This window comes from Podarcis tiliguerta (assembly GCF_965153285.1).
Source record: "Podarcis tiliguerta genome assembly, chromosome: 3".
In the NCBI taxonomy this organism is placed as follows: Eukaryota; Metazoa; Chordata; class Lepidosauria; order Squamata; family Lacertidae; genus Podarcis; species Podarcis tiliguerta.
The window spans coordinates 17,769,858-17,783,988 of NC_139536.1; the positions used below are offsets into that span (position 1 = coordinate 17,769,858).

At 42.8% G+C, this 14,131-nt stretch overlaps 1 protein-coding gene across 1 annotated transcript in view; it reads left to right on the top strand.

Moving 5' to 3' along the window:
• Positions 1-13,230, top strand: part of TTL (tubulin tyrosine ligase) — a 35,207-nt gene extending 21,977 nt beyond the window's left edge. Inside the window, exons 6-8 of the mRNA XM_083433133.1 lie at positions 2,546-2,689; positions 6,003-12,058; positions 12,146-13,230. Of these exons, the coding sequence (XP_083289259.1) occupies positions 2,546-2,689; positions 6,003-6,117 (259 nt within the window). The 3' untranslated portion in view covers positions 6,118-12,058; positions 12,146-13,230. The remainder of the gene's footprint in view (positions 1-2,545; positions 2,690-6,002; positions 12,059-12,145) is intronic.
• Positions 13,231-14,131: the final 901 nt, after the last annotated feature.

The window sequence follows — 14,131 nt, forward strand, 5'->3', positions numbered from 1 at the left end:
GGGTTTTTTTCATGGATGCTTTTAGAATTACGGTATTGTGTTAATTTGTTGTACAGTCGTACCTTAGATCCCAAACACCCTGGAACTCAGACGTTTTGGCTCCTGAATGCCACAAACCCGGAAGTGATTGTTCTGGTTTGTGAACATTCTTTTGGAACTTGAACGTCCGACGGGGCTTACGCGGCTTCTGATTGGCTGCAGGCTGCAGCCAATCAGAAGCAGCAATTTGTTTTTGAACATTCCGGAAGTCGAACGGACTTCTGGAACAGATTCCATTCAACTTCCAAGGTACGACTGTACTTTAATGTCACCGTTAGTCCCTAGAAGAACAGAAGAACTTAAGAAGGGTGTGCTAGATCAGACCAATGGGACAACCTGCCTGCCAATTTTGTGATGGCCCAAGGAGATCATCTGATTGAGTCAAACTCAGCCCATGAGGCTGATTCTGCAAAGGAATCTACCCAAAAACGGTTCTTGGGTGAAGGGCGGTATAGAAATTTAATAAATAATAATGAAATAATAAAAGCACCTATGGTCTACAGCACAGTTTGGCATTTACAAAGCACATATAAAGCACATATTTTAATTAATTTTACTTCCCCCCTCCTTTTATAAAAACTCCTGTAGACCATAATTGCTGCCGGTACAATATATGTCTTTCTTTATGGTCGACAGTCCCAGCAGCGGATGTTACTATGCATTACAGTGGTACCTTGGGTTAAGTACTTAATTTGTTCCGGAGGTGCGTTCTTAACCTGAAACTGTTCTTAACCTGAAGCACCACATTAGCTAATGGGGCCTCCTGCTGCTGCCGCACTGCCGGAGCACAATTTCTGTTCTCATCCTGAAGCAAAGTTCTTAACCCGGGGTACTGTTTCTGGGTTAGCGAAGTTTGTAACCTGAAGCGTATGTAACCTGAAGTGTATGTAACCCAAGGTCCCACTGTATTTGGTGTTTGTTAAAATTGGGATGGTTTCAGCATGTACAGTTTGACAAAGATTTGTCAGTGTGTTCGGACTGTTGTTTTATTTTCAGTTTTGCTGTTCTGTAATTGGTGTGTGTGATATGTATAATAATAATAATAATAATAATAATAATAGTAAGTTCCCTGACCCTAGTGTAGCAAATTAAACTTTTAATGATGGGCCACTGTGAAGAGTGAGTGTATTCTGCCATCCAGGCCAGAATAAAAGGAAATCAATGCTTTTATTTGCTGTCCTAGTCATGAATACCCAATGGCAGAATAAGCCCTTTGAAATGAATGGATATGACTAACTTAGATGTATTCTGAGTGTCACCTTAATACAGTACTTCCTCCGGGCACCCAGTCAGAGAGGCAGTTGCTTCCTGCCTCAGCTTAACATAACTATTACCGTATTTTTTGCTCTATAAGACTCACTTTTTCCCTCCTAAAAAGTAAGGGGAAATGTGTGTGCGTCTTATGGAGCGAATGCAGGCTGCGCAGCTATCCCAGAAGCCAGAACAGCCAGAGGGATCGCTGCTTTCACTGCGCAACGATCCCTCTTGTTGTTCTGGCTTTTGAGATTCAGAATATATATTTTTTCTTGTTTTCCTACTCCAAAAACTAGGTGCGTCTTATGGTCTGGTGCGTCTTATAGAGCGAAAAATATGGTACATGGATAACAACCTAACATAATGCTTTGGGCAGGGGTGCCGAAATTCCAGGGGAGCAGAAAATACTATTTATGTATGTGACCACAGCTGTGCAGATGTTATTTGCCCAGAGATGGAAAGAAGATCAAGTCCCTACCAGAAAAGAATAGCAGATCAAGTTGGTGGATTACGCTGAAATGACCGGAAGAATCAGAAATCAGGAAGACCAAATTTTTTAATAAGGAATGGGGAAAATTTATAATTTATCTTAAAAACCATTGTAAACGGTTAAAATTGTTAGTGGGATTGGAATAACACTTGTCGTTTAATGGTGAATTTTGGACACAATGGAGAGGTAAAAGATTTGGATTAATATAAAAGATGCAGGAGGAAATGATTAACAATAGGACTCACAAAGGGGAGCAGGGAAGTCCAGGAGATTTGGATAAAAAGGTAAAGGGACCCCTGGCCATTAGGTCCAATCATGACCGACTCTGGGGTTGCGGCGCTCATCTCCCTTTATTGGCCAAGGGAAGCGGCGTACAGCTTCCAGGTCATGTGGCCAGCATGACTAAGCTGCTTCTGGCGAACCAGAGCAGCGCACGGAAACGCTGTTTACCTTCCCGCCGGAGCGGTACCTATTTATCTACTTGCACTTTGACGTGCTTTCGAACTGCTAGGTTGGCAGGAGCAGGGACCGAGCAACGGGAGCTCACTCCGTCGTGGGGATTCAAATCGCCGACCTTCTGATCGGCAAGTCCTAGGCTCTGTGGTTTAACCCACAGCGCCACCCGCATCCCTTTGAATGTTGGATATGTGACTGTAAAACTTTAATCTGAAAAAGCAAATAAATAAATTTTAATAATAATGATGATGATGATGCTTTAGGCTGATATCAGGCGTGCTCTGTCCTCTCCCCCCCCCCCCGCAGAAGCTGCCTTATGTGTATAGAACCCGCTATCAGCACCAAACACCTTCATTACCAGAGTTTCCAGCTCTTTGGCTTCGATTTCATGGTGGATGAAGACTTGAAGGTCTGGCTGATCGAAGTGAATGGTGCCCCTGCGTGTGCCCAGTAAGTTCTTGTTGCATGCTGGCATGCTTTTCCCGCATGTGGGTGAGCTGTGTTGCAGTATAGAATACGTACCCTGTAAATTCCAGATACTTGCTGTTTTGCTTTTTTTGTGGGGAGATGGCGATCGTGGACACACAAGCATTTCTCTCTCCCCCTGTAAATCTGATGTAGGTGCTGGAGGTTTGGAAGAGAGAATCTTACACTCTTGGGGCAGAGTTGTTGTGGTTTTTTTTTTTAAATAATTTTTATTTGGTTTTACAAATATAAAATTATAACAGTACAACCACACACATCAACAGATTCCTCCGAATCTCTGGACTTCCCACCTTCTCCTCCATGGGTCTAATCCAGAATGCGGCAGCTAGACTGGTGACTGGGAGCGGCCGCCGAGACCATATAACACCTACATTGGCTCCCAGTACGTTTCCGAGCACAATTCAAAGTGTTGGTCTTGACCTTTAAAGCCCTAAACGGCCTCGGTCCAGTATATCTGAAGGAGTGTCTCCATCCCCATCGTTCTGCCCAGACATTGAGGTCCAGCTCCGAGGGCCTTCTGGCGGTTCCCTCACTGCGAGAGGCCAAGTTACAGGGAACCAGGCAGAGGGCCTTCTCGGTAGTGGCGCCCGCCCTGTGGAACGCCCTCCCATCAGGTGTCAAAGCGATAAACAACTACCTGACATTCAGAAGACATCTGAAGGCAGCCCTGTTTAGGGAAGTTTTTAATATGTGACATTTTAGTGTATTTCATCTTTGTTGGAAGCCGCCCAGAGTGGCTGGGGAGGCCCAGCCAGATGGGCGGGGTACAAATACATTATTATTATTATTATTATTATTATTATTATTATTATCATCATCAAACCTTTCCTGCTGCATCTTTTTCAATAGTCCATCTTTTATATAACTCAATTATCTCCATAGTACTTGCTACATTACAAGTGTTATTGCAATCCTGCTAGTGTTTTCATCTGCTTACAGTGGTCTCCAAGATAAATTATAAATTTCCCCCATTCTTTGTTAAAGTTTTTTGTCGTCTTGGTTCCTGAGCTTTCCGGTCAATTTTGCCGTTTTGGCATAGTCCAACAGTTTAATTTGCCATTCTTCTCTGGTAGAGACTTCTCTTCTTTCCAACTCTGGGCTAGTAGCATCCGTACTGCTGTCATCGCATACATAAAAAGTCTTTTATGCTCCCTTGGAACCTACAATTCCAAAAAGAAAACCCTCTGGTTTTTTTGTTTCTTTTTAAATAAAAGTTAATTTAAACATTTTTTTCAATTCATTATATATCATTTTCCAGAATGCTTTTATTACCTTACAAGTTGTGGCAGAGTTGTTAGCACAATGGCGATCGCTCCAAGCACATTGAAACTTGGTTAGATTTTGCACACATACGCAAGGGTGCATTGCTGCCCAGGGAAGGCAGGTGAGGTAGACAGGATCTGCCGAGGGAGCCACTTCCCAGCCTCTCTCAACAGTGCCATCCACACTCCACATATACGTGTGGATTCCAGGAACCATAACCGCCTGTGCTTCATGTCTGTCCTGCTCTGCTATAATAGAGGAGGGAAGATGGAGGCCAAAGAGGCAATGAACCCCAGCAGACCTAAATCTTAATATTTGGAAATTAAATTGCCAAAGATATCAGCTGGTGCATGGAAAGTTTTATGCCGCTGTTTCTTTGTACTGTTTCTTTGCTAGCAACGCCAGATACTATTAGTGCAAATGACTGGGCTAGCGGTTAAAAAAAACAGGTGTCTTCCTGCATTCCTAGATCCTTGACCAGCTGTGTGTTTAATATCCTTATTAGGGTAGCAGCAGCCTGTATTCGTGAGGGATCTTAGCTAGGATTCAGATTCCTGTTTCTCCCAGCTCCATAATATCAAAGGAGAAAGACTGTTTGTCTTCCGGCAGTAATGCTGAGGATTTGTTTTGAGCCTTGGTTTAAGTTGAGACGAGTTATAAATAAATATTATTAGTCATTTCATCAATACAATGCAAACTGGCCCCTCAAACCCACAATATTCTTTCTTTTTTAAAAAATAATAATAATTGTTTTTCACATTTATGACATAAAAAAGAAACAAGAAAAACATTACAAAGCACGAAAACAAAGAAAAACACATAAAAAAGAATTTTTACTTCCAAATCCTAATTTCATTACATTGATAACTGACTTCCTCGCATCCCCTCTAACTGAATTTCATTACTGTTTAGCAGTTCTCTGTTTAGCAGTGCACTGTTTAGCAGTTCTCCAAATTCATATTTCTAATAATATTAACTTCTTTCATTTACTAACTTCTTCTGCTTTATTAATATTCTAATCCTTAATATTTATTAACAACATATTCTTATTCTACCCCTAAGCCTAATTATTACTTCCAAGAAATTTCTCTTTATCTTATGTTACAATATTCAGCCAAATATTCTTTAAAATTATTCCAGTCCTCTTGTGTCTCCTCTTCTTTCTGGTCGCGGATTCTTCCAGTCAGGTTGGCCAGCTCCAAAAAGTCCATCATCTTCACCTGCCATTCTTCTACACAGTATTCTTTCTAATCCCCCGGCCCCCGTGTCTGCTTTTGTTAGCCACACTGATGACAGAACATTGCACTATAATAAATTTCAATTTTAGAGTGTTTTTTTTAAAAGGGGGTGGGTCTATGTTGTGGTTCTAGGGATTGCTTGTGCGTAAATTGCCTTTACTCGTGGCTGTCTTGCATGGTTGAACCCTTTCTGACAGAGCAGCCTCTATCTCGTGGCTGCCTCAGTCGCTGGCAGAATCCGTCAATGGGCGTTTCTTAAACCGCTTCCAACATAAAAGCTGCTTGACGCCCAGTCTCCTCCCCCGTTGCCTGCGCGAAAGCTTTTTGCGCGCTGTGGGTGTGGGCAACGGAGCACTTGTACCCTCTCCGCTTGTCTCCTGCGAAGAGTCCTGGAGCCAACTCTCCACTTCCTCTATCTCCTCCCCTTCTCCACTGGTGTTACGCTGATTTCCTTCCCCAGCGTATGGGCTATCCCTCCTCCTACTGGTACCCTCTCCACCATCGTCCGAGAGCCCTCTCACCTCCTCCTGCTCCGATGGCAGTTCCCTGACAGTCTAGATAAAAGGGGCTTCAGTAGTCCTTTGCCGAGAGAGGAAATGATACGAAATCAGATGTTCTGAAGAATGTCACTGCTTTATGGTGCTATTCTGTGCATGCTAACTCAGGAGTATGTCCCATTTTGTTCAGGGGAGCGTACTCCTAGGTATGTGTGCATACACAATGCTCAATCAACTTTTCTAATTCAAACTTGTCTCTTCTCATTTTTTATTTTTTAGGAAACTTTACGCAGAGCTATGCCAAGGTATAGTGGATGTAGCCATCTCTAGTGTCTTTCCTCTTAGTGACACTCCACAGAAGCAGAGCCAGGAACCAATATTTATTAAGTTGTGATGATCACATTTTTTTAAAAAAAACACCGTCCACCCAAAACACATGGGAGAACTGCGGCCTACGGATCTTGGGGGGGGGGGGAGGAAGCCTGGATCGATCATTTCACTTGCTCACCAGGCAGAAAGGATACAGAGCGATGTCTCGGAAATTTAGAAGGGAAGCCAAGTTTCCAAGAAAAGTCCAGAATGAACCAAAGCTGTCTCATCAACGCTGTGTGTGTGTTTTGGAACACCTTTGCTTTTGAAAGGATTCTTGCAATGGAAGGAAATTCTGTAGGAGAACAGCGCAACAGTTCAGCTTTAACGTGAGCAAAAACAGGGACGTTTTGCTTTTCGCACCCCTCCAATGTAATAAATTATTTTAGCAAAGCATTCTTCCAGGGATTCCATGGCTTGGAGGTTTTGTCAACTTGACATACTGTTCTGTGGGTATTGTTTTGGTCTGTTTCGTTTTGTTTCCTTCAGCTGCTGCAGTTCTAGTGCCTTAGCTTTGTTCCCAATAAGTAACTTATTTTATTCTTACTTTGTTCTGTAGCTTTTCTTTTTTTTTAAAGCTGTGGGGTATAAACTGTTCCTTTAAAAACTGTTATATATATGTGTGTGTGTGTTGAGTTTTAAAAAAACCTGTGGTGTTTTTTTATTATTGAACATTACAACGTGCAGAAAACTAACCTGAAGTACTGCTATCTCCCTTTTGACTCCCACCCCAATAATGCAGGAGTGGCCATTGTTTGGCCGTCCAGATGGCACTGGACTACAATTCCCATCATCCTTAGCTGTTGGCCATTCTGATTGGTGCGGATGGGAGTTGGAGTCCAACATCACCTGAAGGTTCCGTCATCCCTGCTCTAATACAGGCCGGCACAACTCGTGACCTAAACAAGTCAAGGCAACCAGCCGTGTTCCTGTGGCTTGGCAGACCATTGACAATCTCTCTCTGTTTGCAGACTCAGGCAGGCAGCTTTGAAATGAAAGGTTTGTTAAGACTGCAGTCTTATGTTCACTTACCTGTAAAGCTCATTGAGACTGATTTCTGTGTGAACATGCAAAGCGTTGGGCTGTATGCCTCCGAGACGTTGCCGTGCATAGTTGATAATGGGCAGCATTTAGCTTGGTTGGCCAGAGGTTTTGTAGGCCATCCTTAATGTAGCTTCCATCTGTTATTCCTCAGGATCTGGTATTGCTTTTTTAAAAAATGGCACTGAAACCATAGCACGTGTGTCCTAGCATTAGGACCTTTCCCCCCAAAAACGTTCACATCATTTAGATTCCAAAGCTCTGTGTGTCATTGGCTGCAGAACCCTTTTCACCACCTTTTGTGTTTTAACTGTTTTCCCCCTTTGATTTTTACTGTTTTGGTTCGTTTTATTCATATTTCTTAACGAGGGGAGATCACTGGAAGGGAACATTGCCATCTTCTTTTGTTGCATTAAAAAACCCATCCTTTTGCATATCTCTTCATCTTATTCTAAGGCTTCGGAGGTTCCAAAATACAGGCCACTGATCCCTCTCCTCTTTGACAGATGTTGTGGCTTGGTTCAGACGTCACAGCCAAACCACGGTTTGGTGGTTGTGAACCGACTTGGAAGTTCTTATGCTTCCTCTTTTCCCTCATATTCCATGCCACCCTTTTGGTTTGCAGTAGCTATAATTCTCCATGATTGCCCAGTGAGCAAACTATGGTCGCCACAACCACTGGTTTGAGTCTCAACCAGTATTGAAACAAACCATGGTTAGGAGGCATGCTATGGTTTGTGATAAAGCAGTTTTTGCCCAATTTGGACCTTACGGCAAATTAAGGCTACTGTGAACTAGGTGGGATGGAGGGAGCAAGCCCGTTCGCAGCCGTGAAATAATTGCTCTCTGCCATTATTTCTCTGAAACAGTTCTGTATAGTTAGAACTAGCAACAGCATTGCATCCACAAGACCATCCCATAAAATGAATTATTTTAAGATTCAGTTTATTATATAAAGAAGCTGGCATTTGGAAGTTCTGGATTCAACCATAAAAATACTTACATGTAAATAAGGCTGAGTGCAATAGGGAAAAAAGATGCTAGAACTTTGTTTTTAAGGTACTTGCTATGGTCTTTTAGGAACCCAAGAGATAGGCTAAATTAGATCTCGTGTATCATTGCTACACTTGTGGTATCCTCAGAATGCATAATATGAGATTAGATGTTGCTTGAATACATACAACCTGGTCCTATACATATTTACTTAGAAATAAATTCTGCTAGTTTCAATGGAACTTGCTTCACGTTTGAGAGCTTAGGATCAAAGCTTCAGCTTCAATATTCAAGAAAGCTTTGCAAAAATGTCTGAGCAAAGCGTGGTGAGCTATAAACTATTAGGTCTTGTACTCAGATCAGACTTGTGCTTGAGATTGCTCAGTTTTGGGGTTCGGCTGTGATTGCACACATTAACTGCTCTGCATCTATGACTCTTGTTGCCCTTGCAGACTTGGCTACAGAAGCATGCCTTCGACATTTTATCAAACCAGATTAAGTTGCCTGGCAAGTCATTCAAATGTTCGGGTGACAAATTTGTAAGTTCTTCAGTGGCAAAAAAGGTGCTTCCGACATACTTAATGTAGTGTATCCCCCTTGGAACTAAATGCAATTGCTCTGGCTTAGGAGGGGTCAACTTTTAACTAGCCCTTGTTCTTGGGGTTTAACAGCATCTTGATGACACTTACTGCTGCATTGTAAACATGCTGCCTTCGCAAATCAGCTTCCTACAAGAGGCCAGACCGAGACAGTCCCCCGCTGCCTGCTATTCGGTTGGCAACTCTTGCTGGATTTTGGAATGGACTGCATGCCATTTTAGACCACTGCTCCCTATCAGTGTGAGGCCATTGTTCCTATGGTAATATGGCCCCACCTCTGAACAGAAAATGGCTCCCCAGGCAAAGATGGTGGAAAGTGTCTTCTGCTTCCCAAATATGGAAGAGGCATTTACTGGCAGAACAGGGTCAAAACAGATTCACATCCACCAAGGCAGAACATGCCATAACCCACTTCAGAAAGTATTGGCTAGAGGAGAAGATGTGAAGGCCTCACAAAGCCTGGGTGGTCTGGTCCTCCGATTGACTGCACATTGCCTCCACTTGAAGGGTTATTTTCTGATTTTGTTTATGGAAGGGTGGGGCACTGAGAATTGTGTGGGGTTGTGTCTTCAGAGTCTGATTAGTCTATCAAAGCAACATCTTCTGGCCTAGAAGGTCTGGAAGTGGAGGGATGATAAGTTCCCTAAAGGCGCTTCCTCTTCATCCTTGTCTTCCTCTGAGCTTGAGGGCAGACTGAGCCCTGAGAACATTTGTCTCACCTGGTATTGTGTATTCTGGTTGACAGTGCCTTTCCACAGTCTCGGGCATGTATTCTAGCACTGAGTTATGGAGCTTCTCCTTTACAGAAGCTGCTATGGGCTCTCTGTTTGCTTCAGAGGATTCCTTTTGGGTTGCAGAGTCAATTCATGTAGGATGCTAGGCCCACACATTCTGAGTCTGCAAGAGCAGAGAGCACACCTTGACACTCATCTAGTGCTCTCCTTTGTATAGTGAAGAGTGGCATGCAAACTTCCTTTTGCAGAAGCTTGTCCACCATGACTGATCACCTCATGGAGGAAGGAGGACCTCAACAAACCTAGTATTGCCCAAAACATTGCTCAAGGAACTACTGCTGTAAGGCACTGGGAATTTTTCAGATCTCAGATTAGACATTCAGCCACTCAGGTTTTAATAGTGAGGGGTGCATAAATATTGAATGGTTTTAGGATCATGGCATGATAAACTAAGAAGTACATGGAAGGAAAGTATACATTGTTGTCTCCTCTCTCCTGCAGCCTTCTGAAAGGCCTCATGGAATTGGGAAAGGGGGCTGAGGGGGGACAGGGAATTGCCCAAACTTAGGTTGGGGTTGACCCAAATTCAGACAATTCTCCCTTTCCTCCAGGAGCCCAGGTTGTTTCAGAGATTCTCCTGAACATTTCAAGATAGTTCTAGAGGGGGGAGGAGACAGGAAACTTTCATTTCACAGTCTTCCTTAATTTATCTTAGGCTCTAAGCCCATGACTTCTGCTTTATTTTTCTGTCTATTGAGACTTTGTTGTTGATGTCTTCATTTAAACATTCTTTTTGCATTTTTCCTCCATTCATCATCATTTGTCCCCACCATCTAATTGCTAACACTGCGTTTGTTGTTCCATTAACTAACTGGATCCTCCCCCACAGTAAAAAAATCATTGTGATACGTAATTTGATAGCTGAGGAGAAAAGATGTGAACTGTTGATGGAACAGTTAAAATTTCCTTGGATTATTTGCATTGAATCCCTTTTTTGCAAGTAGAAGAATGTATAATGCAAATTCGGTTATTTAAACAATTTTTGAACATCCGTACATTCATAATTCATTCCTGATATGACTTGAGTAGGTGACCTATAGTTATAAATGCATTTACATGACCATGGGATCTAGTTCTCTAATTTTAGAAAGTAAAAACTGGATAAGAGATTTGGATGGTGGGCACTTTACCAGATTTTGGAGAGTTTCCTGAAACTACCTTTGCAGGCAGACTTTGTATGACAAAACGCAGCAAACAAAATGTGATGCACAGCATGACTCTTACGAGTGGTTAACAAATGCAGAATAACAGGACAGCACTTAAAAGTGTCTACTTGTGGACTTAGAATTTCTGCCCATCGCTATGAAAATTCCTTTTGGGCTTTGTAATGTTCTGTGGGAAAGCCTTGTTTAGGAACACAAATATAGCACATAAGTTTTTTTGCTTTTCTTAAAAAAAGATCTCTCTTTAAAAAAAGGGCTGTGTTCCAATGTAAGACAATTATGTGTATGGCCTCTTTTGATATTCGGGGATATCTTTTCTACGCTGTAACTGATTTGTGTGTCCTTTGTATTGTGGTGGAATCATGCATACTAGAAACCTTGTTGTGTTGTCAGAATCCAATGACTTGCAGATCTTTTTTCCAGTAGGATTTCGGAAACGGTTTTACTGCTCAGCCAAACCTTCGAAGCAATAAGAGAATGGAAATTCAAGTACTAAGGTGTAAATACCCACGTTCTTAGTGCAAATATCATGTACATTTGTTCCATAAAATGACTGAAACGTACAGTAGATAGCGACAAGACAGACTTAAATACAGGACGTGATTGTGACTTGAGTGAATGGACGAATGATCTGAAGCATCACTTTCGCAAAAATGAAAAATGGGTACATTGTGCCCTGTTTTGAGAGAGACATGTTGTCCAGTTTTAAATACATAAATAAAAAGCCCAACTGTTCCGTGAAAAAACCCAATGCGAATAGATTGGCATCTTTTCATTTTAAAGTAGTCAGTGGCGTAATCTGTCAATTCAATACAGTATTTAGTGTAATTTATCCTGGTGCGATTTGTCTTAATTTTGCATTGGATACAGGATTGCAGCTCAGTCTGCAATCCTGTATCCACTTACCAGGGGATAAGCCTTATTCAACTCAGTGGGACTTACTTCTGAGTAGACACATATAGGATTGCCCTCTTTTGCTTTAATTTCTGGATGAGGCCTACTCTGTTGAGTTTTTTAAAGGATTTGCTCAAGTAGTCCATCCCCCGCAGAATGTGTAATTTACTGTTGAGGAGTTAGAAAACTCAATTTCTGTGGCAAACAGTAATTTAATACTTATAAGATGGCGGTGTTGAAGTAGAAGCTCTTTTTAAATGCAAGCACTTTTAGAAACAATTGCCAGAAACAATAGGTAAGAAAATAAAAACATTTAGGCTATCCTCCTAAACATGTTTACTTGGGGAGCAAGCCCCATTGAATACAGTGAGACTTGCTACTGAAATAAAACACGCATAGAATCGAACTGTTACTCAGGGGTTTCCTTCTCAGATGGTTTCCACTGGTGACTGACATTTGCCCTCTATCACTCTCCTTACAAGGTACCGTATTTTTCGCCCTATAGGACGCACTTTTCCCCCTCCAAAAATGAAGGGGAAATGTGTGTGTGTCCTATGGGGCGAATACAGGCTTCAGGAAGCTTTGCGCAACCCTCCGGAGCCCGGCACCAAGCCGCACCGGGCTCCCAAAGGTTGCGCAGAGCTGCCTGCATTCCGAAGCCTCGTGCATGCTGAAGAGTGCGCCCGGGCTTCGCGCAGCTCTCCACAAGTCCGGGGAGACCGGCGCGGCTCCCTAGGCTTGCGGATAGCAGGCTGTTCTGGGGGCTGGGGTCGGGGGAAGCTCGGGCGGTGCATCCTATGGGGTGAAAAATACGGTATTTTAGGCTCTGGCTAAATCTCAAAAGCACTTTTTGGAAAAGGAGTAAAATGGCCGCAGCAGGTAACTGGAAAAGCTGTCTGAGAAAGACGGCTTTTTAACCAGTGGCTTGTCCACTTCCACTCCTGACAGTGACTCTGTGCCTTCAGTAGCTGAGCAGAAATTCAACTGGTGTAGCTTCACCCTACTCTAGGCTGCTCCTATTGAATTTCTGCCTGTTGTGAAACTGTTGAAGGAACGGCAGGGCCTCTTTTACAAAATGGGTGGCAACCCTTTTAGCAAACAGCAGTCCTTTATATACAGGATCTGATGAGAAACAGGGAAAGGAGACACACACACCCTTCTTCCCATCAGGATTTTATTTTCCAAGTGGATTCGTGTTTTAGCTCATAGGAAAAATATCCTATATAAAACTACCCCTTCTGTGCTAAAAACTCTAAAATGTGCTCCGACTACAATTTAGGTGGTTGGCATGCAAGTTATTACAAACACATGAATGGTGTTCCTGACCCCAAAACCAGTTTCATTCCTGTGGGGAGCCTTGCATTTTGCCCTGTATTTGAGAGTCCTCTGCTGAATGTGTATGAATGGTCAATGCATGTCTCATTCTCTGAGCATTGTCTGTTTAAAAATAAAAAAAAGATTCTGAAACCATGTCATATACACAGTGTCTGAAGTTACATCATACGGATCTTCCATCTTCAAAATATTGTAGCGTGTGGATCTTTGTGTCTGATGAAATATGTGACTGTAAGCAGTGCATGGTTTGCTGACATTCGTATTCAAACCTCTCCTGAGCAAATTAAAAATATAAGCGAATTAAAAATATAAAACCTAATTTTACTTGTGCGTTTGTCTCTTTCTCTTGAAAAAGCAGGATTAAAATGTGTGGGAGCACAGGGATATACAAACAAGAAGGTAAACAGCTTGTGTTTCAAGAATTTTTTGAAGTCCCTCGGTCAGCAAGGGGCATATTCTTAATGTAACAGAGAGGCTAAGTCAGGATCCTTACCCTCCTCTGCTGTCTTTAGCCATAAACCTGCATCTCCTTTGAAGCATTTCCCTGGTTAAAAACGTGAGAGAATTATGCATCCGCAGGGAATTGCAGTAATAATAATATAATAATAATAATTTATTATTTGTACCCTGCCCATCTGGCTGGGTTTCCCCAGCCACTCTGGGCGGCTTCCATAGAAACAAAAAATACAGTAAAATATCACAGATTAAAAACTTCCCTGAACATTTAGGAAAGGGATGAAGAACCTATTTTGTTGGAAGCCGCCCAGAGTGCCTGGGGAAACACAGCCAGATGGGTGGGGTATAAATAAATTACTACTACTACTACTGTGGCCCTCAAAATGCTGCTGGACTCCAACTCCCATCAGCCCTGCCAACATAGCCTATGGCCAGGGATGATGGGAGTTGTAGTCCAGCAACTTCTCACATTTTTTTTATAGGTATCCCCTTAAAACACTCCCTCGAAAGCCAGCCCAGGAGTTTTGGCAGCCTGAGGCAAAACGGAAAGTGCTGCCTTTTGGTGACAATGGCATTTCCCCATCTTGCCACCTCTCCCCATAACCCATCGTATTGGAGCACAGGTGTTCTGAGACTGGTGACACTCCAGGCCAGCCACCATAGGGCTGGTACACCTGCAGGGGGCTGCAGAGGAGGCAGCTGCCACCACAAGAGGGGATGCAATCCTTGGAGGCTGGATCTGCTGTCCTTGTGGCTCCGGCCGC